Source organism: Polychytrium aggregatum, assembly GCF_025602895.1.
Source record: "Polychytrium aggregatum strain JEL109 chromosome Unknown BJ171scaffold_23, whole genome shotgun sequence".
NCBI classification, from domain to species: Eukaryota; Fungi; Chytridiomycota; class Chytridiomycetes; order Polychytriales; genus Polychytrium; species Polychytrium aggregatum.
In genome coordinates, this window is record NW_026516225.1 from 114,972 (window position 1) to 140,442 (window position 25,471).

At 57.9% G+C, this 25,471-nt stretch overlaps 5 protein-coding genes across 5 annotated transcripts; 4 read left to right on the plus strand and 1 right to left on the minus strand.

Annotated features, from left to right (window-relative positions):
• Positions 1-351: 351 nt before the first annotated feature.
• On the minus strand, positions 352-1,677 carry BJ171DRAFT_509013 (uncharacterized protein). Its single transcript, XM_053111333.1, has 2 exons — positions 969-1,677; positions 352-704 (listed from the first exon to the last, which is right to left on the minus strand). The coding sequence occupies exons 1-2, from the start codon at positions 1,357-1,359 to the stop codon at positions 424-426; spliced, it is 672 nt and encodes a 223-aa protein (XP_052965682.1). The 5' UTR covers positions 1,360-1,677; the 3' UTR covers positions 352-423.
• A 1,387-nt stretch (positions 1,678-3,064) lies between these two features.
• On the plus strand, positions 3,065-7,882 carry BJ171DRAFT_623088 (male sterility protein-domain-containing protein; the record flags this gene model as incomplete). The annotated part of the gene is made up of 9 exons (XM_053115454.1): positions 3,065-3,480; positions 3,625-3,684; positions 3,843-4,015; positions 4,110-4,122; positions 4,295-4,373; positions 4,486-4,812; positions 5,028-5,353; positions 5,519-6,870; positions 7,092-7,882. 9 exons carry the CDS (start codon positions 3,065-3,067, stop codon positions 7,643-7,645), a joined length of 3,300 nt encoding a protein of 1,099 aa, XP_052965683.1. The 3' UTR covers positions 7,646-7,882.
• Positions 7,883-9,161: 1,279 nt separating this feature from the next.
• On the plus strand, positions 9,162-10,919 carry BJ171DRAFT_509020 (putative N6-adenine methyltransferase-domain-containing protein). The gene is made up of 4 exons (XM_053111334.1): positions 9,162-9,412; positions 9,536-9,551; positions 9,776-9,883; positions 10,229-10,919. The coding sequence occupies exons 1-4, from the start codon at positions 9,219-9,221 to the stop codon at positions 10,622-10,624; spliced, it is 714 nt and encodes a 237-aa protein (XP_052965684.1). The 5' UTR covers positions 9,162-9,218; the 3' UTR covers positions 10,625-10,919.
• Positions 10,920-14,835: 3,916 nt separating this feature from the next.
• BJ171DRAFT_509067 (uncharacterized protein) lies at positions 14,836-18,563 on the plus strand. The gene is made up of 4 exons (XM_053111335.1): positions 14,836-15,078; positions 15,285-16,996; positions 17,221-17,786; positions 17,980-18,563. The coding sequence occupies exons 1-4, from the start codon at positions 14,997-14,999 to the stop codon at positions 18,461-18,463; spliced, it is 2,844 nt and encodes a 947-aa protein (XP_052965685.1). The 5' UTR covers positions 14,836-14,996; the 3' UTR covers positions 18,464-18,563.
• A 166-nt stretch (positions 18,564-18,729) lies between these two features.
• On the plus strand, positions 18,730-25,298 carry BJ171DRAFT_137404 (Gryzun, putative trafficking through golgi-domain-containing protein). Its single transcript, XM_053105685.1, has 17 exons — positions 18,730-19,208; positions 19,347-19,585; positions 19,844-19,908; positions 19,996-20,134; positions 20,310-20,543; positions 20,650-20,794; positions 20,871-21,067; positions 21,300-21,585; positions 21,689-21,743; positions 21,930-22,913; positions 23,056-23,113; positions 23,196-23,356; positions 23,487-23,986; positions 24,168-24,228; positions 24,356-24,467; positions 24,613-24,719; positions 24,812-25,298. Exons 1-17 carry the CDS (start codon positions 18,975-18,977, stop codon positions 25,192-25,194), a joined length of 3,960 nt encoding a protein of 1,319 aa, XP_052965686.1. The 5' UTR covers positions 18,730-18,974; the 3' UTR covers positions 25,195-25,298.
• Positions 25,299-25,471: the final 173 nt, after the last annotated feature.

A 25,471-nucleotide genomic window follows, 5' to 3' on the forward strand; every position in this document is an offset into this window, starting at 1 on the left:
CCAGACCCTCAGGATGGAGGATGAAATGACCGCAGCACCGACAGATCTTTCAGTCGGCCCCACCAGACGCATGAATACCAGGATGCTCTTCCCCGCAAGGCGCCCGGGGCTGCTGCGATGAAATCGCCATGGAGACCGTTGCCATGAGGCGCGTCCCTTGCTTCTTGCGCGAACGTGCGCGCTGGAGCATCGGCAGCCAATCGCTGCAGCACGCGGCTCTGGACTTGGGCGCCGTGCCGTCTGTGCGAGCCTCGGCGCTGCCACAGCACCCAGTGCGGCAAGAGCGCAGAATCCATCGTCTGTTGTGCCGGGCTCGCACAGCCCACCCCTCCCTCCTCCACCACCACCTCCTGCGTTGCGCGGCGAATGCACGAGCCCGGCGAGGATACACAGACCGCCGCCTCGCGGTGCTCCTCTGGCAAATCAGCATGCGGGACGGCGGTGTCGTTCTGAGTCGTCGCATCGGCGTCCATCTTGCTGCCGGCCGGGATTGCGCACGACCTCTCGATATAAAGCCCGTCTGCGATCGCCGCTGCTCCTCCCTGTCCTGTTGCCGTGCTCTTCTATTCTGCCTTCGACCCTCCAACACTCCACAAACATGGTTGCCATCCAGAAGCTCCTCTTTGTCGTTGCCGCCATCTCTGCTGCCAACGCCCTCCCGCACTGGAGTGGCTGGACCGCCAGCACTGATGCTCCCTCTGTCGGTATGTAGCAGGACAAGCACTGGTGCCGGGGGGGGGCGATACCACGTCACCACATGGCAATCGCGATACCATGTTGCCGATGTGGCAATCACGATGTCGTCGCAGATGGCAGTGATGTATCGTGAGCAGCGATCCATGGTCGATGCTGTTTCAGCACCACCCGGACCCCTGTCTCCCTGCATCGTCTTGGCTGAAACCCTCACCATTTCCGATTCCATTCCCGATTCCATTCCCGATTCCATTCCCGATTCCATTCCCCTCCAGAGCCAACTGCCACCGATAGCGTCGCCGCGACCACCGACGCTGCTTCCGCCAGCGCTACCGCTCTGGTTACTTCTGCCGCCTCCTCTGCTGCCGTTGTCTCTGGCTCGGTCGCTGCCTCTGGCGCCTCGGCTGTCTCGGCCTCTGTCTCCGCTTCGGCTACTGTCGCCGTCTCTGCTTCTGCTTCTGCTTCGGCTGCCCTCTCTGGCTCTGCCTCGGTCTCGGCTGCCTCCATCTCCGGCTCCCAGACCAGCACTCCCACCGCCGGCTCCCACGTCAACGTCACCAACACCAACCAAGGTGCCGTCATTGGCCCCATCAACACTCCCGTCGAGAGTCCCGCTATCCTCAACGGCATCCTTGTTGGTGGTGTTGCCGTTGCTACCCTGATCATTGCCGGTTGCGTCGCACTCTCTTCTCGATCCAAGGCCCGTGCCACTGCCGAGCACTAGATACTCGATCATGAACCGAACCCGCCCGTTCGCCTCTTGGTCCCCAAATCCCAGTTTTCTTTGCACGTGTCTTTTGCCCAGATCCAGTTCTTTGCTCCCTCTGCTTCGGCTCCGCTTGCGGATGGCTTCCGCACGGGTCCACTATAGACCTCAACACCCTGACAACATTCGCCATCCATGACACTTTTTTCCTCCTCCTCCTCCACCATGACCACAAATGCGAAACCAATGCTTTGACCCTGCGTGGTCATCGTTTCATCGAATCCAATAAAAAACGGGACACCCCGGATTTTGGTCGTGGAACAAATATGTTATCACTCAAACCATCGCGTGCTGGCCATGACCATTCAGTTATGTGTTTCTGGATCTGCATCAAGGATGCTTTCTCGCTCAGATGGCTCCCTGCAAGCGAAAGCCACCAGCCAGGCGACGGCGATTCAAGCAACTCGATCTCCAGGTGTGCTCACAGTTCCGGGAAGCCAAGCGACTCGAGAAGGCCGAGTATCTTGATATCGACACACCATCTGAATATCGTGTTGCGATGTGCACTCCCTGCCGTCGGAATCGAGGGTGGCCATGATAAAGCGTGCCAACCACGATAACTGATCAGGTGTGCTGTCGGCGGCATGCGCAATCAAAGTATCATGATTTTGCAGCTTGCTTTGAACACCGTTGGCTCCTTCGCGGCATGATTGACTTTTGGGGAGGGGACGTGGGAATGTTGGCTCGTTCCGCTCTCCTCATACCAGAGGCCTTTCATGTGCGACTCAGAGCCTGTTTGGTGATGATCACAGACTTGCATGTGTTCGACCCCGGGCGTGTTGCTTGCTGATGCCAAGCGCTGTTTGCGACATGGATGTTGCGGCGATCAGTTCCAGCGCCTGTGTCACGGCTCGCGAATGCCACAATCGGTGTCGGTGCGGCGATCGGCGCACCAGCCAGATCAGCCAAAACTGGCCGACCAATCGACCAACGGCGGCGCTTCCGACGATCGGTTGTGCGCTGTCCCGCAACACAAGGGCGGCGCATCTGACCCACACCCAGTGGTGCAATGTGGGGCACAAGACCGGCCGCGCGCTGCGATTGGTTTGCGGCCTGGTGACGCACGTCGTTGTGGCCGAGCCGGCTCGCGCAGCACGCGCTGTGGGCGAATGAACGGGTGGCGCTGCGCAATGTTTCGGCGACGCGTTGTGCGACGCGTTGATGGAGAGGCGATGGGATCGATGTGCTTGGGCGGGCTACACTGTCTGTGGTGGTGCGTGTGACGGTTGCTGTTGCTGTGATGGAACTTGTGCAAGGGTTGCAGCGGCAGCAAAGTGGCTGACTCGCATCAACAGAACACAGCAATCCACAGACAAATACAACAGACAACTGCAACTCCGCTCACACAGCGACACCGATCGCGCCACACTCCGCAGCCGCCTTGTTGCCCATCGCGTGGCCGCCCCGGGTCCTGTCGTCGCGCGTCTTCCCCTGGCCGCTTGTCGCCCATCCAGAGACCCACCATCGCTCCAGCTCTTCCAGCCCCCGTATTTGAGTCTGTCCTTCCGCCCACTTCGCTCAGGAATCACTCGGCCATCGGCTCCATCTCGTTTCCGTGGCATAGTATCCCGCACACCACATCGTCTGCCACCCTCTGCTCCCGCAATGTCGTCCGGCCTCTTCCCGCAGATCGCGGCCCTGTGCTCCTGCTTCGGCTGTCTGGTGCTTGCCAATCCCGAGCCGGCAGTCTCCGAGCGCGAGGTCAAGCCTGTTTCCCAGGCCTCCCCAAGCCAGCAGCCGGTTTCGCCAGAGTCCATCCATGTCTTTGAGCCCTGGATGCATCCGCTCGAGGCCCTCATCAAGATCGCCATCAACGAGCCCGACTGCCTCGCCATCTACACCAACGAGGGCCCCGAGCCCCAGCGATTCACCTACCGCCAAGTCTGGGACCACGCCTACTCGATCGCTATGGGTCTCAAGGCGCTGCCCGCCTGGTCAGACGACATCAAGGTCATCGGCCTCTATATCGACACAGAGGCTCACTGGGTCTACTATACTTATGCCGTCTGGATTCTCGGAAAGTGCGTCGCCACCCAATCGTGAGCGAGTATCCGACCGACACACGGGATTCCTCCAGCCCCGTGGCATTTGTCTGGGTCGGCGTGTCCTACCGATGACTGATTTTCCATCATCACCATCTACCTGCCATCGCCAATGTTTCGCAGACAAGTCATCAACTTTGCCCTCAACTGGCCTGCAAACACCCGCCGCGAGATCTGCCAAAGGTAGTGTCCAAAACCACACCGTCAAGACGTCCATCACTCGTTGCCTAAGCCAGGGACATATGCTGCTGACGGTTAATGGCCAGCGGCGGATGACTGATGGTGGGTCGCCCGCGCACGCATGTGCCTTTGCCCTGCATCCAACATCTCCACTTTTGTAGACTGGGCATCAAGATACTGCTTCATGGAGCCGCCAAGCCTGGATACACCGACTATATCGAGGCCGTCGACGGTCGCACCTTCCCCCTCCTTGAGAGCATTCCCGAGCCGTCCTTGTCCCTCTGCGCTCCTTTGGAAGAGTATGTTGCCTTCCTGAGCACTTCCGGCACCACAGGTAGGTTCCACTCGCCAGTTGTGTCTGGGATCCACACAAATTCAAGCAGCGATTCGATGGCGCGATCCTAATTTCCTGACTTTTCTTTGAACAGGCATCCCAAAAACGTAGGCGTCAAATCCACCAGTAGCTCCTCCCCCTCCTGCTCCTCGACCAAAGCCTGGCTTGCTATGCGCGCTTCGTCGTACTCCTTGCCACTCTTTCGCTGGCCTCGCCTCGCTCATGTCTCGCTCCGCCAGACTTATTCGTATCGTTCCTCTTTGAAACTACCTTCGCCAGCTTCCCAGTGTCCCACAAGTTCCCAGCGGCCGGCCGCGGCTCTTGGCCGGGCTACTATGTCTCCACCGCCGTGGTCAACGTACGCTTGTGCTCGTTTGCATCCCGGTGCACCTTCTGCCTTGCTACGCTGTCCACCGCCGTCAGTGCATTCATACTCACATCAGATCTTGTCCATTTCAACTGATACGCAGAAACCCTCCTTTGTCGCCGGCATGGCCCGCATGGTCGGCGGAGCCAACGTCAAGTCCTCGCTGTGGTTTCCCAAGTCCACGACAAATATCGTCCAGCAGTCCGCCGAGATCGTGCGCCTTCTCGATGACGGCCTGGAGGAGCTCGGAGTCACTCCGTCGGTCCTCAAGCTCATCTTCACGTTTGCGCGCCAGAAGGACAAGAACAAGGTCTGGCCCGCTGTCAAGAACATTTCTCTGACCGGAGAGAGTGTCTCCACCGCACTCGTCACCGAGACCCTCAAGATTTGTCCCAACACCATCATCAGCTGTGGATATGGTTCCAGTGAGGTGAGAGTGTGCCCTTAGCCGTCGATAATCCCAGCCGTCAATCTGGACCAGTGCAACCCGAGTGAGTGGGTTGCATCAAGCACAACGGGAAGGGCGTCGTTCCACATCAGGTGGTCTCAATCTGACAGAATGTCTCACTCACACATACGACTTGCTGTGTCGTCTCTGAATCGCTTCCTTCCCTCCCCACGGGTATACACACCGGCTTCTCTCAGACGGGCTTGTTCCAAGCGATCGCCTACTGCATCATCCGGCCGGGCCCGACCCCCGAGCGCCTGGTCTACACTCTCAAGAAGCCCAACATTCGCTGTGTCGTGCTCAATGAAGCAGGCGACATTGTCACGGGCGACTATCCACAGAAAGGCATTCTCTGCTATGCCATAAGCAAGGACGACCCGCTCGCCAAGCTCACGGTCTTTGCCAATACCGATCCGCGCGACAAACTCGCCTCCTTTGGCCATCTTCCCGATGGCTCTCCGCGCATCTGCACATTGGACGAGGCCGAACTCATTCGGGAGAATACCTTTGTTGTTCTGGGCAGGTAGGACTAGGAGACCTCTTTGGCAGCAGGAGGCCAGCATGCTCTCCCCGCGATGTGCAACATCCGACCCCTCCACCAGCAGCACACTTTGCTTGTTGCCGACGAGAGCAACATTCGACACTGCCGCGCCTCTGCTGACATCCTCTCGGCTGCCATCGACCCTAGATTCGGCCGCAAGATCAAGATCAATGGTGTCTTTGTCGATCTCCAGTTTGTCGAGGATCTCTTGACCGAGAAGATGGCCGCCATGATCACGGGCTGTGCCGTCGTGCAGACCTCGGACCAAAAGATCACCATGCTCTATGTTCTGTCGCGGCGGTCTTCAGCTCCAAAGCTTACCACGCGCCAGATCCTCGACATGGCCGGTACCATCCTCGCCTTTGAAAACATCGTCAGCGTGCCCATCAACAACTGCATCGAGCTGAGCGAGATGCCCTACAACGACTCGGGCAAGCGCGACCTCAAGCGTCTCAAGCGCCTGGCGGACCAAGCCGGCTACTACGGCCTTGCCATCACATACGACCCGCTCCCAACCAACCAGAGCTCGCCCGAGGTCTCGATCGCTCTCCGCGTTGCCCGCATGGGCTCTGACATCCTCGGCGTCGACATGTTTGACGGCCGCAACTACTACATTGCCGGCATTGGATTTGACTCGCTCACGGCCGTGCGCCTCTCGCTGGCCATCCGCGAAGAGTACGACGTCGAGGTGCCGCCCCACGTCCTCCTCGCCCACGGCATGACGCCCAAGTCGGTAGCCAAGTTTATCCTGGACATTCAGGAGAAGCGCAACTTTGCCCTCCCCTCGGTGAATCTGGCCTTTGAGGTCGAGAAGCTCGACCATGAGCGGATCGCTGCCAGCGGCCTCCCTCCCTTCGATCCTGCCGCTACCCCAAAGGCGATCGTCCTGACCGGTGTGACGGGTTTCCTCGGCGCCTTCCTGCTCTTTGAGCTCGCCAAGGTGTTCCCTAGCAGCGACATCATCTGCCTGGTCCGCGCCAAAACCGACGCGGAGGCTCTGCAGCGCATCAGGGACGTCACCAGCAACTTGGTGTGGTCCCTGCGCACCAGTCCACGGCCCGATTTCGATATCTGGGAACGGGTCAAGCCCGTCTGCGGCGATCTGGCCCTCGAGAACTGGGGGCTCAGCCCGCAGCGATGGAACCAGCTCGCGATCGAAGCCGACATCATCGTCCACAACGGCGCCCATGTTCACTGGCTCTACCCATACGAAACCCTTGTCGCCACCAACGTCATCGGCACGGCCACGGGTCTCAAGTTGGCAACCACACATCATCTCAAGGCCTTCCACTACATCTCCACCATCGGTGCTATTCCCAACATGCACGAGTCCAGCGAAACCGTCCTGGCCGAGAAGATCTACACGGATTGGACCGTCTCTGGCGGCTACAATCAGACCAAATGGGTCTCGGAGCAGCTTGTAAACCGGGCTCGTTCCCGTGGCGTTCCTGCGACCATCACTCGCCCCAGTATCATCGCGGGCGATTCACGACATGGAGGTAAGCGTGCTTGGCGCGACGGACTTGACCGAGTCCTCGCACATATGTGCCGATAGATCCAATGTCATGGCCAATGCTTTGGCTGGCATGAAGTCATTGGAAGAGAGGGTGCCGGCGTCATCGCTCGAGCATCAAAAGGGCACTCTGTCTCAGCGCTGCGCCAATGCTTTGACCCTCCAGAGGGCTGCAACTGACGGTCGCCCTCCGCCCACACCCTCCAGTGTCCAACTCAGACGACTACATCTGGCGCTACGTCAAGGGCTGCATCCAGCTCGGCATCACCCCGGCCCACGCCAGCAGCGTCTGCATGAACCTCATCCCCGTCGACATTGTTGCCCAAACGATCGCCAAGATCGTGTCGACGCCTGAGTCGCTCAACCTCTTCGTCTTCCACATTTACGACCGCGAGAACCGCTCCTTTGGCGAGCACGACATCTTCGAGGTCGTTGCCAGTCTTGGCTGGAAACTCACCTTCGAGAGCCGCGAGCAGTTCAAGAGCCAGCTGCGCGACGCCAGCTACAGCCAGGACCAAGTCAACGCCCTGCTCCCGCTCATGTACGTCGTCATGACCATGACCTACAACCTCGACAATGCCAACACCGTGGCCATCGCTCCGTGCTCGCTGCCCCATCCCGCCAACACCGTCGCCAAGTGTCTCGAGTACTTGATTCGTGTGCGCTACCTTCCTCCGCCCAGCAAGCCCCCGTCGCTGCGGCTTGTGGACATGAGCGACTTTGGCAACGCCGTCGTCTTTGGCCGCACCGGACGCAAGTAGTCAGCCCACACCCCCCTGTGCCTAGTTTGGTTTGATTCGATCTGGTCAAGTTCAGTCCAATCCAGTCCAGTCCAGTCCAGTCCAGTCCGGTCGGTCTGGCAAAGAAGGGAGTACTGCACCAAGACGTATTGGCCTCCTAACTTGTCGCAGCATCCATCAATCCACTTGGCACATATTTCCCAATCCCATCACTCAGCCGCGCACAGGTTGCGCCCGAGATGGCCTCTTCTTCTTGACCTTTGTGTTTTCATACCCGCGCTTGCTCTGTCCTGCCCTGCCCTGTCCTACTCTGTTCTGTTCTGTTTTGCTCAGCATGCTGCTCCCGCCTCTATTTCAACTGCAAGGCCCGATTGATTTCCTCTTCTCTTCCTGCCTCCTGCCAATTTCCTCTTTTTTTCCCTTTCCTTCAACTTTTCGCAGCGACATCCCACCATACGCCATCAGCATAAAACTGATACTGATATTGGTCTGGTATGCCGACGACGAGCCTCGGGAATGTATTATTTCCTGAGCCATATACTACCATGGTCGAAAACAAGAGCAAGAAAAACAAACGATCCAACTGGAACCCGACTATGGCCGCCACGAAGCGACTCCTATGCAAATATCATGATTTCGTCGATCACATTGTCCGTTGCTTCCAGATGAGAGAGGGGAGGCAGAGGGCCGTCGACCCATGTGGTGTGGTGTGCCACAGCTCCGAGCCTTCGAGAGATAGATACGAGCATCATCGAAAGACTGATGCAGTCGATGCCATCGGCGATACTGCAAGCAGGTGTTCTGGCGGTGCTTTGGGAAGTGGTTGGCGGCAGGGATGCAGGCTGGCACCGAGTTGCGGGCGCAGCGATTGTGCTTGTCCTGGTGATCCGGGTCCGATGCTGCAGCCCTGGGTTGTCGCTGGTTGTCGCCGGTTGTCGCTGGTCAGGGATTTTACGGCAGGCCCTCACGAGTCAAAGCCCAATCTCTGTCGCGTTGTGAGCCGGGATGCCAGCGTTGTGGAGAGGTTGCTGGGAGCAGGCGCCTGGAAAAGGTCGTCTTGCTTTGGAGCGAATCCTGCCAAAGTGGATGCACCTGATGCTGCCCTGGAGAAGGCTATTGCAGGAGTCGGGGTGGCTTCGGCGGCAGCGGCAGAGCGAGACGACGCGCTCTGCGACGTCGGTAGCGACATGGCCATGATCTCCTCGAGGTCGCGAACGTCGCGATGGTCCAGCTGGATCGTCGTCGAAGGCTTTCTGAGCATTTCGGCTGGGCTGATCTGCTGTGGGAGGGGCGGGTTCTTGGATCTGGGCAGGATCTGGCAGGAGTGGTCCGATGCGGCTGGCTGGGTTTCGATCTTGGCCAAAGCCGCACACCCAGTCAGGTGACTGTGGATGTAGCCAGCGGACTGGCTGGATCGCCGGCTCGAGTGCCGCGTGTGGCTTGGGCCACGCCACACGTGCGCAGCCGTGATCAGGCGTGTGTGTGTGTGTCCACTATAAATTAGCCGGCAGCGCGCGATTTCTCTCTGCCTCGCTCTTCACTGCCTCGTTCGGCTCTGGTTCACTCCCACCACTCCTCTGTCGCTTCTGCCTCCATGAGCAACTTTGACGACGACGAGCCCCTGACACTCTCTTCGGACGCCATGTCGGCGCTGACGCAGTTCCTGTCTGAAAAGAAGGAGCAGGAGGCTGCCTTTGAGTGTCTGCGCGAGGCTGCCCATCAGAGCGCTGACCAAATGGCTGCTCAGGCCCGGATCCTCGACATGTCCGCCTTCAAAGAGGACTGGCAGTAAGGACCGCTGCTCCGCCCTCCGTCCCCTATCTCCCACTATCCTCCACACGATTCCGTCTGACTGCCCTTGCCGCCCAACGACTCACTCCCGCTCCACCCGGTCACTCCCGGCTGTGCAAGGCTCTCGCAGTTCTGGGTAAGTGTCGAGACTTTGGACCTTTGCCCTTTGGTCGGCTGCTGTGCCCTGTCGCTGTAATGATGATCACAATCTCAGACCTGTACCGAATCGGACATGTTGGACAAACCATATTGCCTTTTTTTCTGAAAGTCGCGAGTGCAGAGCCCTCGTCGTTTGCTGACTTGTGTGTTGGCCTGCCGAACGAGTGTGCTAACGCCCTCTCCTCCCTGTGCAACTGACAGTACTCTGAAGAGACCGCCGCTGCGCTGGCAAAGGAGGCCATCGAGCAGACAGACGATGGCGCCTGGATTGCCTGCGTGAGCTCGCCCACAGCCTTTGTTGCCCTCAAGGTAAGAATGCGCTCTCGTCATCACAGTCTCCCCGGCTGGCCCAGCGACCGGCACGATCGACATTGGCACACCGCCGTCTCAGCCGTGGCATCGATCCACAGATGTGTAAAACCAGTGATATCCAATAAAAAAGAGACGTGCCCATGCGGCCGATTTCCACCGACTCCCTCTGTCCATCCAACTCATACGCCTCCCTCTTTGTTTTCGTGCGGCTGGATGTCTGCGTCGTCGCTGGCCTCTGCTGTTCCATCCAATCTTGACAACTTGACCATTCTCGGTTTACTCAATGCGCCATGTGTCGTCACGGCGGATCTTGCGGGTCCTGGTCGATGGTGGTGTTGCCAGAACATCGACGTCGGCCATCGCAAGATTTTTGTTCTCGAGTACGACCAGCGCTTTGCCGTCTTCCAGTCCGAGTTTGTCTTTTTCGACTATAACAACCCCACAGACCTGGACGAAAAGGCCGGCACCCGTCCGCTGAAGGGACGCTTCGATTTCATCATCGCAGACCCACCGTTTCTCAGCGACGAGTGTTGGAGCAAAACCTCTGAGACCTGTCGGTGGCTGGCCAAGCCCGAGGGCTGCAAGTATCTTGTCTGCACCGGTGCCGTGATGCAGGCCCAGATCCGCCGCGAGCTCGACTGCCAAATCACGGACTTTGAGCCCAAGCACAAGGGCGGCCTTTCCAACGAGTTCCGGTCCTTCATCAACTACGAAAGCACGCAGTTCAAGCAACTCTGAGCTCCAGCCATATCTCATTTGCTACAGTCAACGGCGTTCAGGCTGGGGATCACTTGTCCATTCTCCTTGGACTGCACTTTGCCTCCATTTATCTCGACCTCTGCTCCAGGCTGCCTCAGCCCTCCGGATCGTCGTACCTGAGCCCAGCCAGTCGCACTCACTTCCATGCTCAATACAATCGCCATCTCGATGGTCTCTTCAGCGAATCAGGCTCTCGCCTCGGGCTTGCTTGTTGGTCACGAAACGACTGTTTGAATTCCTTACAGGCGATCCAATATAAAACGGGACATCCGGGATTTTGACCATTCATCGAATATTTTGTTACCCAATGTTATCGCGCGCTGGCCATGACCATTCGCCACACATCCGACTTTCGCACCGCCGCATTGCGATGCTACGCCCTCATCCATAGCCTGCGTAAGGTCGCCTCCATATTCAGTGTATCCAAGAGCACCATCCATCGATGACACCGAGGATGCAAGCTGGATGGCCCATCCCGGGTCCCAGCTCGCAGATCCACTTTCTTCGAGCAGGCATGTCCAGTCATTCGCAGCCTGATTGAACAGGACCCGCTCCAGACTGGTCCTGTGTTGCGATGCAAGCTCGAGTCCATCCTCCAGAGGAAAGTTTCACTCTCGCTCTGCCACACTGCCATCCAGCGAGCAGGTCTCTCTCACAAGAGGGCAACACACCTCTACAAGTCCAAGCGACTGGATGAGCGAGTGGCACAGTTCAGGGACGAGACCCGCTCCATTGACCCACGACGACTCGTTTTTGTCGACGAGACAGGGATCAGGAGATCCATTTTCCCTCTCTACGGATACTCGCCGAAGGGTGCTCCGCTTCGCCAGCGCAATCACATGAAACACAAGTCTGTCTCGGCTGCATTTGCCATCAACCACTCTGGTGTGCTGCATCGCATGTACATCCCCACATCATTCAAGACACACTCGATGGTCGAGTTCTTTGAGCGAGCGAGCTTCCCAGACGACTCTGTGATTGTGATGGACAATGTCAGCATGCACAAGACAATGGCTGTCCTGGACTGCATCGAGCGCCGAGGATGGTCAGTGATCTTCACCCCACCTGCCTCGCCCGACTTCAATCCCATCGAGAACTTCTTTGGGATTGTGAAGCATCAGTACAGGAAGGCAGCAGCGCTGAATGCGTCTGAGGGGTTCAAGGTCGGGATGGTCACATTGTTCGAGTCTGCCGTTCGGAGGGTGCTTCCAGATGTCTTCCCACGGCTGATTGAGCGAGCGATGCGCTTCTGGGGTTGAGTTCCCTCCAATCAAGCCGCCATTTTCGCGTTCACATCCCTGGCTTGAACCTCTCGGCGATTTTTGAACAGGGTCACTTCCCCAACCAGCCCGCACAGACGGGCTCCTGCTCTCGGGTATAAATGCCACACCTTCGTCCTGCTGCTTTCTTCCCTCATCTCGCCTTGATCTGATCATCGCGCTATTGTACGATAAAGAAAGTCTCTGTTCTGACCAGTACCACTGGCAGACATCCAGCATCCTCTGTCCCCATGCCTCCGAAGCGTAAGGGTACCGGTGATGGCCAGCCTCGGCCACCCAGGCCCAAGAAAGCCAAGTCACAGTCGGAGCCTGTCTCTGGTTCGTATTCTGACCCCACGCATGCTTGGTCGTCTGTTGCTCCGTCGCTCACCACCACTGCTTCTGCAGATCCAATGGATGTCGATCCCACCGAGCCTGGTCCATCTACTTCCTCGAGTACCGGCAAGCGATGTCGCCAGTGCGATGGCACCGATCACGAACGTTGCAACACCAGCAAATGTCCCAAATACCGGCCCCTCAAGAGTTCTGTCGTCCCACTCGTGGATGGAAGGTCATCCGCCCCTCAGTTCAGCTGCTTCAAGCAGACGATGGATGGCTGTTGTCTCAATCCCGCTCTCCGCGACAAGATCCAGGCCACCGTCGAGGCCATGACCCAGATCCAGTTCGAGGCATCCAGGCTGCTCAACCTGCACATCCTGAGGTGCATCGAGCAGGATCTTCCCGTCCCCGTCATCTCCAAGTCCACACCTGCTTTCGTTCGCCAATGCTTCAGGATCGTCCAGGCCGATGCCCTCTCCCCGACCGGGGACAATGAGAAATACAACGAGCATCTGGTCGCTTCCTTTCGCGACTACCAGACCACTCGGCACGCAGACCTGCCTCCGGCCCCTCGTCTGCCTGATGGTGCTCACAGTCAGCTTCTCACCCTGGCTGTCAATGCCTATGCCACCAACTGCACCACCCACCTCGACCTGGCCTACTGGCGACTCCTTCGCCGCTTCTGTGCTGCCGTCTTCCCAGCCAACAAGCATAAGCACGAAGCCATCGAGGCCTGTCTCGAGCTCTTCGAGAACCAGGGCAGACTCCACCCAAGGCCGATCTCGAGTTCCTCTATCCAGACTTTGGCTACGTCCTGGACGAGTTTCGGTACAGCAACGACCAGGACCGCTTCCGGGCCCTCCATCGCCTCTCACACCATGTGAGAATCCTCGCCCGAGACAAGATGGTCGACAATGTCCACAAGTGGATCGACTGTGACATGTCCGCCCTCCGAGTCACCGAGCTGCAGCGCCAGGCCAAGCTGGACGAGCTCACTGCCAGAGGCATTCCCTCCGACGACAAGCGATTCACCACGGCCAAGTCTGAGCTCGGCACCACCAAGGCCAAGATCAACAAGCTGGCATCCAGGATCAAGTGGGCACTGAAGCAGCTCGCTCTCGACACTCCTCCGGCCGTGTGCACGATGGTCCCTCTGTGCACAGCCACGGCCAAGTATGTCAAGATCGACACCGTCACTCTCTGGGAGCTCCTTGGTCCAAAGAAACGCCTTGGACTCACCAGGGACAAGCTCAAGGAAGAAGGTGAGGACGGTGTCAACAACCAGGATCGTCTCTGGCGCAGTTGCTTCAAGCTGCGTAGTTCCCTCTTCCAAGAGCGGGACGTGAACAAGAAGCTGTTCAACTACGAGATCAGCACCGATGGAATTGGATGCACCATCGGTCTCGTCAAGTTTTTGCCTCGAACCGATCACACCGAGACCATCGAGCCTCCTCCGACTGCCGAGCAGCGTATCCAGGCCCACATCGGCGACCCAGACCCCGGTCGCACCACTTGGATTGGCATCGATCCTGGAGTCGGCTCCATCTTCACGGCGGTCATCCAAGCACCGGGCCACCAAGACGAGGTGGTCTCATTCTCCAATGGCCACTACCAGCACATGTGTGGCCATACGTCCAACACCAAGTGGCACAACACCATGAAGTATCGACTCAGCATCGAGACCTGGATGTCGACCACCCCCTCGCCCAAGGTGTCGTCCTCGGAGGCTTTCAAGGTCCATCTCGCCCATGTCCTGCGACCGGAGCTGCGAGTGCAGCTCGACTTCCACCTTGGCAAGAAGGCCCGTCACCATCGATTCACAGGCCACAGGAGACGCCAAGTGGCCGTCGACAAGATGTGCAAGGCCGTCCTGAAGCACGCCCCGATACGGACCGATGTGGTGATCGCCTTTGGCAATGCGTCATGGCGACAGGGCAAGGGCTATGCATCCAGCCCGAGGAGGCAGCGGTTTGCTCGGTACTTTGAGCAATTCGAGCACCACCGACGCCGTCCCAATCACCATCATGGAAGCGTCAAGGTAGTCTCGACGAACGAGTTCAACACCTCGCAATTGTGCTCCAAGTGCCTGGAGCCAGTTCGGTTGGAAGGACTCGATGCGCCCAGTGTTGCGAATTCCCACTTTGTCAGGAGCTGCAAGAATCCCAGCTGCCGGACAGTGTGGAATCGCGACGTCAATGCGGGCGCAACATGATCACAGTGTGCAGGTCGATTGTGGAGACCGGAGAGCGACCGGCGATCTTCACTCGGAGGCTGCCAAAGTGATCTGTTTTATTTCTTGTGGCTTTGCTAGACGCAAGCACAGCACATACTACATGTTCATGGAAGCGGCTGTGGTGTCCCGTTTTTTCTGAATAAAGTGTAACATCGACCTTGGTTGATAGTGCAAAACCCGGAGTGCTCATGCCATCCCGGTTTGGTGCAACAGCCGAGCCGCCGCCGAGAGCACAGTCGCCGCTGTCGCTGTGCTGTCCGCGGTCGCCGAGACGCCTCGCGCGCCTTCTCGCTCCTCGCCGCCGCGACCACACCGAGATCTCCAAGGATTCCGACTTTTCACCCGACCAGCTCTTGCGCCGATCGGCCCGACGTGCATCCCGTCCTGCCCAACGCTCTCTTGTGAGCCACTCCTCCAGCCTCGCCGATACTGTAGGGCCGGCGGCTTCTGAGAATTCAATCCCGCGGTAGCGTGTGTCTATCCATCCCGCAGCTTTCGTTCGCCATCGACACCCGCAGCCATGGCTGACAACAAGCCCGACGAGTCCGCCATCGACATCGCCAAGAGCGAATCGTTGCTTTTGATCACCCCCGACGACCTTGGTAGGCACAGCCTGTCGACGCACCTGTCTCAGCACCAAGAATCAGACTCGATGGGGGTGCTGTGTGCTTTAGTGCCATCTGTCCCACTGGTCTTCGATTGGCACTAACCCGTGCTGTGCAATTCTTGCCGGTCCCATATCTGCTCGCTGCGGGGGACTTCACTTTCCTCCACGTTGCCTGACACCCTCGTGGCATATCGTCGTCAGCATACGAGGAGGAGTGCCTGAGGAACCCATGCGTTCTCAAGTGCTGGCTGCGCTATCTCGATCACAAACAGGAAAACGCAGCAGCTCTCGGCCCGACGGCGCATCTGCATTCGCTCTACTTTATATATGAGCGGGCACTCAAGGAGCTCCCCGGAAGCTACAAGCTGTGGAAAGCCTATCTTGACCTCCGCATCTCGCAGCTCATCGACATCTCTCAGGCACCCGACCCCAAGACGGGCCTGTATTCGTCGATCAAGGCACCTCGGAGCCATCCCGAGTGGGACCAGATCAACAACTGCTTCGAGCGGTGCCTTATCCTTTGCAACAAGTTCCCTGTCATATGGATCATGTATTGCCGCTTCCTGATGCACCAGAGGAGAATCACTCTGATCCGCCAAAAGTTTGATCAGGCTCTGCGAGCCCTGCCCATCACCCAGCACGATCGTATCTGGGACCTCTATCTCAAGTTTGCTGAGTCGGCCGGCGGCGAAACCATCGTGCGCATCTGGAAGAGATATCTCAAGCTCGAGCAGGGTGGCGCCGACAAGTACGTCCAGATCCTGCTGAACCTACCGCAGCCGCGCTATGCCGAGGCTGCCCGTATCCTCGCCAGCATGGTTGAAGATCCCAAGTTTGCGTCGTCCACCGGAAAGACCCAGTACCAGCTGTGGACCGAGTTCTGCGACCTGGTCTGCCAGCACGCCGACGAGATGGATGTCGCCACCAGTGACCTCGTCGTCGGCGCCAAGGAGGGCCGGCTCGGCAAGGTTGAGAAGCTCGACATTGAAAAGATCCTGCGTTGTGGCATCTCGAGGTTCTCGGACCAGGTCGGCAAGCTTTGGAATGCCCTCGCAACCTGGTGGACGCTGCGCGGCGAGTTTGAGAAGGCCCGGGATGTCTACGAAGAGGCCCTCCTCAAAGTCACAACCGTGCGGGACTTTTCCATGGTCTTTGACGCATACGCCCAAGTTGAGGAAGCCACCATCGCCGCAAAGATGAAGAGCCTGACTGTCCAGGACCGCGAGCCAGAGGACGACGACGAGCTCGAGATTGATTTGCATCTGGCACGATTCGAGAAACTGATGGAACGACGGCCGTTCCTCGTCAACAGCGTCCTGCTCCGCCAGAACCCGCACAACGTGCACGAGTGGGAGAACCGAGTCAAGCTGTGGGAAGGCCACGGCAACGAGCGCATGATGATCGAAACCTACACCGAGGCCATCTCGACCATCTCTCCAAAGAAGGCATACGGCCAGCTGCAGATGCTCTTTGTGCACTTTGCCACGTTCTACGAGTCCCGCGGCGATCTCGACAAGGCCCGAGCCATCTTTGAACAGGCCACAAAGGTGCAGTTCAAACGAGTCGACGACCTCGCCGAGATCTGGTGCCAGTGGGCCGAAATGGAGCTGCGGCAAAACACCGATGAAACCGATCGATTGGCTCTCCAGGTCATGGGCCGAGCCACAGCCCCTCCGCGCGGCAAGGCGCATCTGCACCAATCGATCCGCTATGCCGACGAGTCGCTGCCTCCCCAGCAGCGCCTCTTCAAGAGCCTGAAGCTGTGGTCGTTCTATGTCGATCTGGAAGAGTCCATCGGGAGCCTCGAGAGCACCCGAGCCGTCTACGACCGGATCCTCGAGCTCAAGATTGCTACTCCGCAAGTGGTCATCAACTACGCTCTGTGGCTGGAAGAGAACAAGTGGTTTGAAGAGGTGCGTCCCTTCGATGCACTGGACATGCATGTGTGCGAGCAGCGATCTCTTGCTTCCTCCTCCTACTCGTTCACCATTTCCCTTCCCATCGTCTGCGCGATCCACAGCCATATATATGGCCAGCTTGCATTCGGCCGTTTGCATCGTGCCAAAGCAGGCTTCGACACTTGACTCGCAGCACATCTGCCCCATACCTTGTCTGACATTTTCATGCCTTCTTGCAGAGCTACAAGATCTACGAGCGCGGCATCGAGCTTTTTGGATGGCCTGCGGCCTTTGATATATGGACAATGTACCTCACCAAGTTTGTGGCCCGATACGGCGGATCCAAGCTGGAACGAACCCGCGATCTGTTCGAGAACGCACTGGACAAGTGCCCTCCCAAATATGCCAAGACGCTCTATCTGATGTACGCCAAGCTGGAAGAGGATTTTGGTCTGGCGCGCCATGCCATGCGCATTTACGACCGGGCCACCCAGGCCGTCGACCCCAGCGACCAATACGACATGTACATGGTTTACATCTCCAAGGCCACCTCGTCCTTTGGCCTTGCCTCGACCCGCGAGATCTACGAGCGCGCCATCGAGAAGCTGCCCGATGCCCAGGCCCGCAACATGGGTCTCAAGTTTGTCGATCTCGAGACACGTCTGGGCGAGATCGATCGTGCCCGTGCGGTGTTGGGCTACGTCAGCCAGCTCTGCGACCCGCGGATGGACCCTGACTTTTGGAAGGAATGGCAGAACTTTGAGGTCAAGCACGGCAACGAAGACACGTTCAAGGAGATGCTCAGGTAGGCTTGACTGCTGGTCGCTTCTGGATGCCGGTGGCACTATCTTGCTCGATGCCGATGGCCGACCATATCCGCCACAGGATCATGCAATCCGGACTGGGCGATTGCCACCAAAATGCGCTGCAGTCGCTGGTGACATTCGCATATCCATCTGCACTCACACTTATGCCCGCATCCACATCTTCTCGCTCAGAATCAAGCGCTCGGTTCAGGCCAAATTCAACACCGATATTGGCTTCATCTCGTCGCAGCTCCTGGCGGCGCGCAAAAAGGGACAGCCCGAGCCCAATGCTGGCGGCATTAGCGCCCTGGAGCAGCAAGCTCTGCAAGAAGGTGGCAACAACGACGGCCACAATACCCGGGTCATTGGGTTTGTTCGATCCAAGGCCAGCGAGAAAAAATCTGCCGCGGCCGACGAAGAGTCCTCGGCTCCTGCAGCCATCAATCCCGATGAGATTGCGATCGCCGACGACGACGACGATGATGATGATGATGATGATGATGATGAAGACGGCGACGAAAAGGATGCCGAAGACACGATCATGGGAACCGAGGGCGTGCACCGACGGCCTGTTCCTGATGCGGTCTTTGGTGGTCTGGCACAACAGCCCGGCACCGAGTCGCAGGAGCCAGAGGAGCAACTGGGGGCCAAAGAGCGATTCAAGCGCAAGCGATAGCTGTGCGGCGGTGATCGTCGCTGGGCGGTGTCCTCTGTTCATCTGTGCATGCCGATGGGGCTGCTCTAATAAAGCACCGGCGCCATCGCCATGTCTTGCATCCTGTTGCTGCGACGAGTCTAGAAGGCAGGTCGTTGCAGTCGTTGCGATTGTCTCGTGCTGGATGGGCCTGGTTCGATTGGCCGTCCCCAAACACGCGCAACCCTGGATGCCTGCTGGGCTTCTTCGGGTCTGCTCCCGTCCCGCTCCTGGCTCTGCGACGTTGGCCCGCATCTCCCACCCTCACGGCCATAGCTGCAGCCGATCGACCCAGCACCATCCCTCTGCTTGCCGTTAGAGGTGCCACTACGTCTCCCCTCTATCTCCTGCCCATCGGCTGTCCGTTGACGTCGCCGGCCCACCGCTCCCCAGTCGCAGCCGTCCGCCACCTCCCTCAAAGTCCTCGGCTCTACAGCTCCCCGCTCAAGCAATCGCCAAAGCAGTCGCTCAAGCAATCGCCCAAGCAATCGCCATGGAGTCCTATCCACTTGAATATGTGCTCCACCATGTGCCGCTGATGGGCGTGCTGGGGCTACAGCCCTCGGTCGTTGAATCGCCCCCGCCATCCAGCCCGCTCGTCGAATCCCTGGCCTCCTTGAAAGAAAGTCTGCTCACGATCTTGGTCGCCAAAAACAACCTCGGCATTTGGGACACCACGACCGCCGTGAAGCTCTCTGGCTTCTTCCACGTCGTTTCGCTCGGAAAGGTGAGCCCCTCTTGGCTCGGCACTCTCGGCTGCATCGGCTCGCACCGGATTGGCCTCTCGTTCGCATCAATTGCTCCAGATCCACCGACGCCTGTGTGGCTGGCTATTGTTACCGTCTGACGCTCTTGGCCCCTTCAGGACCATGTGTTTACTGCCCACAAGCTCCCGGGCCGTCCTCCAGCAACCCCGCTCATTCACTCGCCGCTGTCGCCCCTGACGCCTGGATCGCCATTGCATCCTGGCGGCATGATGTGCCCGCAATGGGTCAGGAAGCATCGGGAGATCCTCCCATCGGTTGTGCTTGGATTCTACGACCTCGTTGATTCGAGCCTCGCGGTCAACGACACTGTCATGGCCGCCGAAATCATTGATCGCAAGTAAGCATCGTACCTTCTCCTGTCTTTCCGATCGGCGGCGGCGGCGGAAAGCACGCTGGCTGGTCCTTCGTAAACGGAAGCGAGGCCGAGCTGCCTTTTTGTTCAGCACGACATCGACTTCGGATCCAATTCGGATGGCTATCATGCTCGACCTGATGGGATTGTCGTGCGTGAGCGGTCCCTGTCGTCCAGCCCGATGTTGGAAGCAATGATATGCAACCTGGATTCCGCTAATTTGTCCGATTGCGGACTCACCAGGAAAACCCTTGGCGAGCGCGGAATCAAGTATGCCGTCATACTCCTCTGTCGGGTCGGCACGCCAGGTGAGCCAAGCAACGAGACATTCTCGTATAACCGCAGCGATGCTTGTCAATGCCCACCCTCATCCTCAACTCTGCCGTCCGTGACAGATGACGAGACACAGATCGAGGACCGTCTCGCCTTCCTCAAGAAGAACTGCGGTCTCGATCCCAAATCTTCGGTCTTTGTGATTCCCTTTGACGTAAACCGACGCTCGACTACAGTTGACCTGCTGGAGTTTGTCACTTCGTAAGTCGCGGCTAAATTCTGCGTCGAGTCGATGCGATATCAAGGCTTGTGACAGTCCGGGCTTCATACGCATGCGCTGATTGAAGTTTCACATAATCGGGTTGTGTCGAGTGAAACAATCCCAGCTTGATGGCCAAGGATGCTGAAAGGTTGATCCTAATCCCGATCTCTCTAGGATGCAACGAACGCTCTTCGAAAGCGCACTGAACTACTACCGAGAACATGTCAAGCGTGTCAAGAAAAAGAAGAGCAAGTTCGTGGCCACATCGCCGACTCGCTCGCCTCAGCCCGCCCCCGGTGCCCGCACCAGCGACCCCTCAGGTCTCTCGGCCCAGGGCTGGGGCCTGCGCTACGACTACAAGCTCGCTGTATTTACCGAGTTCCAGCAGAACATGGAGGGCGCCATCAAGTACGGTTTGTCTCGGGCAGCAACATGCTGTAGGACATCGGCGAGCATGCATTTGGCCATGGACTTTCGATGAAATCGCAATGTATCTGATACTCCCTGCTCTCAGGCTCTACGAAACATGCTACGACAACCTCCTCGAGCTCCTCCGAAAGAGCGCAGCCGGACCAACCCTGCTTGGTGCTGACAGCATTCCGCCCGGATCCCCTCGGTGGACAGAGGCTCGAGCGCTCTTGGATACCATCAATCTGAAGGTACAGGCTCATTCTCTGTCGAAACAGGGCGCTGCATGCCTTCGGCGCCTGAGCCGACTCTAACGCGTCTCCGCAGATCTGCAAGCTGCATCTGTACACGGAGTTCCCTCTCTTGGCTTTGGAGGCCATGAACAGGCACTTGCGATGCTGCAAGATCCTCCCCGAATTCGCCTATCTAGCAAAATCAAACCTCCCTCCGCCCCCCGGCCTCTCGCAAGTCGCCGACATTGTCGGCGGTGGCACGCACGAATACTGGTCCTGGGTTTCAAAGCAGTGAGTGTCAAGCAGCGTTGGCAACAAGCTGTCGTGCCGGACTGGGGGTGGGGCACAGTTGGCCAACAGTCCCTCCAGCAACGTGCTTGTATCGGTCAGCATCGGCCGTTCTAGCCGTTGTCCGTCTGCTGGGCTATCGGCACTCACGAGCCGCTCAGGCCGCGACCGAACCATACTGTGGCCATATCGCATCCCCCAAACATTTGCTGACTTTCGAATGGTCACCCGCTAGATACCGCATCTTTGGCGAGCTTATTGAACTCGCCACGAGCAAGTCGCGCCTGTCGCTGCCCTATCCTCCGCCTGGAACTCTTGGCAACGGTGGAGCCGCAGCACTCCTCAACACCGTTGCCAACAACGGCATGAATGTCCTCACTGGTGGCGAGATCCCGGCAACGTCCTTTAGTGCCTTCAGCATGACCAATCCGGCCAACTTTGTGCAGCATGCTGGCTACTACTACTACATGTCGGCCAAGGCGGCTGAAGAAGCATGGCGCAAATTCAAGGAGATTGCCGAAGTAAGCTCCACCGCAGCAGCTATGCATCCATAGTTACATGCACACTCGCCTCGACAGTGCTTCCACTCTTTCTCCATCGATCCCACCACTGACGCTGCCTTAGGTCATCGAGGATCCCTCTGGACACGACGTGTTTTCTAAATCGACATTGGACCTGAGTGGGTATCATGCAGCAATCGGCATTCCAACGTGTCGCCTTCAACCCTCTCGCAGGACCTCCTCCAGCCCCTAGCCCACCACATCCCGACTATTCTGCGGCCATTGTTCTCAACAGGTCCTTTGGACATATCGCTTGCTTTCCGCTCACATATACGCTATACTCCTTTGCCGCTTCGCTCATCCAGTCGGCCAGGACTATCTCAATTCATCCTTGGAGCAGGGCAAGGCTGTTGACCACGGCGCCTTGACCATCGAGCTGTTCACCAAATCCTATGAGCAGTTCCGCAAACAAAAGAGCGGCCGGATCACTCTCTTTCTGGCCGCAGAGATTGCCCGTGTCTACGAGCGGAACAGCCAGTATGAAATGGCCCTCAAGTTCTACGAGCGGATCGGCAAAACGTACCGCAAAGAAAAATGGAACTTTATTCTCAAATCGATTCTCGAAAGCACGGTCCGATGTGCTTCAGAGCTTGCCCTCTGGGACATCGTCCTCGATGCCCTGGTAGAACTGATGAGCGAATCGGTCCTGCCGCACGAGAACGGACGGATCGACGTTCTCAATCAGCTCCTGACCGTCCTGAACTACGGCTCACTGATTCCTGGCTCGCCCACCGGAGCACACCCCGATGTTTCGATCCGCAAGATCGTTGATATGGATCAAATGAACGCCTTTATCCAGTGCTCGGTTCAGTTCAAGAAGACCGAGGCCTACGCCGGCTGTCCCGTGCCGTTCCAGGTCACACTCACCTCGGCCGGGGCAACCAGCCCACCGATCCCCCTGCGGTTCTCCAAAGTGCAGATTCTGTTTTCGGTTCCCCGCTACGACTACTGCTTATTTTGCAGTGACGAGGTTGCGTCGACCCTCACACACTCAACCAAGCCGCGGTTGATTCTCCTGGATTGCACCGACGCCAAACGAGAGGTTATGAAGAACTTGGAAACCGGCAGCGAGCGCAAGTATTGGACCAAAACCCTGGATCTGGAAGTCGCCATGGGCAGCACAGTGGTCGTCGAGGGCGTCGTGAATGCCGCCGACAGCCAGGACATCAAGATCCGGGCGGTCGGCCTCGTTCTAGAGTCTCCTCTAGGGCACATTTCGCTCAACTACCGCATCGCCGACCGAGGCGAGGGAGCCATGTTCCGCCGCAAATGGATGACTGTGGACAAGGGTAAGTTCGCCGACGACATTGCTGTGTCACTACAGACCGGGTGAGAATATGTGCGAGCACAAGTGAGCGTGTGCGAAGCCGTGCATCGTGTCTGTAGCGGGTTGTGCAGTGCTTTTGTCGACTAACGCGAACAATTGCTCAGATGGTGCCCCGAAAATCGATTATTTGCCAGACGGATACGGCGAGCAGTCGTTGCTGAGGTTTGTGGCGCCCATCTGTTGGGTTGTTGACGCTGCTGAGATCCTCGCCGACACATATGACTCATGAGACCGTTTGATCCAGGGTGTCGCGCCGACAGCCCAACATCCGCATTCAGGTCATCCACGATGAGCACGGATACCTCGACGAGCTCTATCCGGTTGATATCGAGATTACCAACGAAGAAGATAGCGAAATCCACGTCCTCATGGACGCAGAGTTCCGCAGCTCCATGTCATCAGATGGTAAGCAGTTCAAGTCGCCCGCCCGATGTTTGAGGGATATAAGCACGGAAGCAAACCGCATCATCATAATCGGCAGGATATGGAGCCCGCGGTCTGAAAATGCCCGTGCTGATGCCTCACGTGTGTTCAGATGCCTACTCCCAGATCTTCGAGAGCCATCCTGGAAATGCGGCTGCAGCAGGGTCCAACCAGCTGTCCGGTCTCAGCCTCGGTGCCATTGCCGCGCACTCCAAGTTATCTCGCAGGCTCTGGTTGCGCTGCGACAAGTTTGTTGGCGAGCGGCTCTTGATTCTCTCGGTGCAGTACGGACAGGAACATTTTGCTGGAAGCTCTCTCACAACCGAACCGGTCGACCCCGCCTCCGTCCCCACAACCGAAGTCATCCGGATGCAAGAAACCGCGCGCATCGCCTTTACATCTCCATTCGATGTCAAGTTTGATATCATTGCGCAAAAGACTCGCAGGCTCGCCCTTCGAGAAGGAGAAGAGCGCGTGGGTCTCTTGGGCTTCGCATCAGGCGCCTCCGGCGCCGCGCTCGAGAAAATGGATCAATTCTCGGTCCTGGCCAACATTAAGACGGCCAGCTCCAACGACATGGAAATCGAGTCTGTTGTACTGAAAGCCATCGAGGTGCGTGTCGAGGTTGCCGATGGGCCTTGCTTGTCGCATTACAACAGCTTCAGCACCTTGAACGCCATGCTCGCTCTAGCTGGTCTGTTGGCGCTGCTGAGCCTGTTAGACTGTGGCCATGAACACGAGCTGTTGTGACAATGGCTCAGAGCATTCACTCACAACGCCTGTCTTCCCCCAGACCACCTCCTCCCCCCAAATCGATATTCTGGATGTCCCTGTTCACTGCCATACCCTGCAAGGTACAATCTGGGGTTGGATCTGCGGACTTGTGAGTGGGGAGCAGCTGCGCATGTCAAGATCGGGGTGGCGCCATGATATCACTTCTGTGTCTAATATCCATCTTGTCTCCGCCGGACACCACACCAGTGTGGAAGCCCGGAAGCTTGGCCAATTATGTCTATCACGTCCGTGTGACCTCTGATATCCTGTCGGGCAGCAAGCCTCTGTCGTTCGGACGAGTTGAAATCAACTGGAAACGGTGGGTGCCTGGATCTTGTTAGCCGTGGCATGAATGGCGGGAAGCAGGTAGCCGTATTCCCTTGGGGCCGTTTCCGCATCGACGCTCGGGCGCTGCTCTCCCACGATACCAACACACTGCGCTTTCGTCGACTGGTGGGGGGCAGACGATTCCGAAACAAGACTTTCGAACAATCCGGCTCCCAGTGGGCAACCACGACCGTCAAGCTCCCGCCGACCGAGCCACCCAAGCCTGTCGTTCAAGTATTCACCGGTAATGCGCCATCGTCGTGGACCAACAGGCCGAGCAATCCAATGTTGCAAGTGTGGCGACAGACGATTGACCTTTTCTATTCCTGCGGGCAGATCTTCCGCCACAAATCGAGGTTGGACGGCTGTTCACTGTGCAGCATGTGATCGAGAACCCTAGCCTCCAGGTTGTCGAGCTCCATGCCACGATCGAAGCGGCCGAGGGCTTTGTGTTTTCGGGATACAAGCAAACGGGCATTCGCATCCTCCCGCTGTCGTCGGCGCGGCTGCAGTACAACTGCATCGCGCTGCTGTCTGGGCAACTCACGCCACCCAAGATCAAGATCATCAAGAAGGAACTCGCCCCGGCAGCCGGCCCGGGCAATCCCGTCGGGCCGTCCCCGGCAGCCTCGGCGGCGACGATCCCCAAGACGAGCGATATCGAGATCGCCCCGCCCCGCGACATCACGATCTTTGTCAAGCCCAACTTGGACTGGTGAACCAAGCGCATTCTGAGGATCATGGGTGCGTGTTTCAAGATTCAGAAAAAATGAGCCGATTGGCCTGGTCCATTTTTTGTGAACGCAAATATATATACAGTGCGCAAAAGAAGAAGCATGTCTATGAGCGGCCACAGGTCGGATGCAAGTTATGAGATCTAGAGGAGCGAGCAATCGCCGCGTCTCTATGATGGGCGGATTCTACGCATGAGCAGGAAAAGGTCAGCAGAAGCCAAGTCAAAGGGCCAATGCGAAACACAAGGGCAACAGCAACAAC

What these genes read in the sequence shown, in the direction of transcription:
- BJ171DRAFT_509013 (XM_053111333.1), bottom strand. Translation starts at nt 1,359, where the DNA reads ATGATCAGGGTAGCAACGGCAACACCACCAACAAGGATGCCGTTGAGG. An exon ending in GCTATCGGTGGCAGTTGGCT is followed by an intron (nt 705 to 968) that starts CTGGAGGGGAAT and finishes CCTGCTACATAC; the next exon opens with CGACAGAGGGAGCATCAGTG.
- BJ171DRAFT_509020 (XM_053111334.1), top strand. Translation starts at nt 9,219, where the DNA reads ATGAGCAACTTTGACGACGACGAGCCCCTGACACTCTCTTCGGACGCC. An exon ending in CAGCCTTTGTTGCCCTCAAG is followed by an intron (nt 9,884 to 10,228) that starts GTAAGAATGCGC and finishes TGGTGTTGCCAG; the next exon opens with AACATCGACGTCGGCCATCG.
- BJ171DRAFT_509067 (XM_053111335.1), top strand. Translation starts at nt 14,997, where the DNA reads ATGGCTGACAACAAGCCCGACGAGTCCGCCATCGACATCGCCAAGAGC. An exon ending in GATCACCCCCGACGACCTTG is followed by an intron (nt 15,079 to 15,284) that starts GTAGGCACAGCC and finishes TATCGTCGTCAG; the next exon opens with CATACGAGGAGGAGTGCCTG. An exon ending in ACGTTCAAGGAGATGCTCAG is followed by an intron (nt 17,787 to 17,979) that starts GTAGGCTTGACT and finishes CTTCTCGCTCAG; the next exon opens with AATCAAGCGCTCGGTTCAGG.
- BJ171DRAFT_137404 (XM_053105685.1), top strand. Translation starts at nt 18,975, where the DNA reads ATGGAGTCCTATCCACTTGAATATGTGCTCCACCATGTGCCGCTGATG. An exon ending in ATGGATGACTGTGGACAAGG is followed by an intron (nt 22,914 to 23,055) that starts GTAAGTTCGCCG and finishes ACAATTGCTCAG; the next exon opens with ATGGTGCCCCGAAAATCGAT. An exon ending in GGCGAGCAGTCGTTGCTGAG is followed by an intron (nt 23,114 to 23,195) that starts GTTTGTGGCGCC and finishes CGTTTGATCCAG; the next exon opens with GGTGTCGCGCCGACAGCCCA.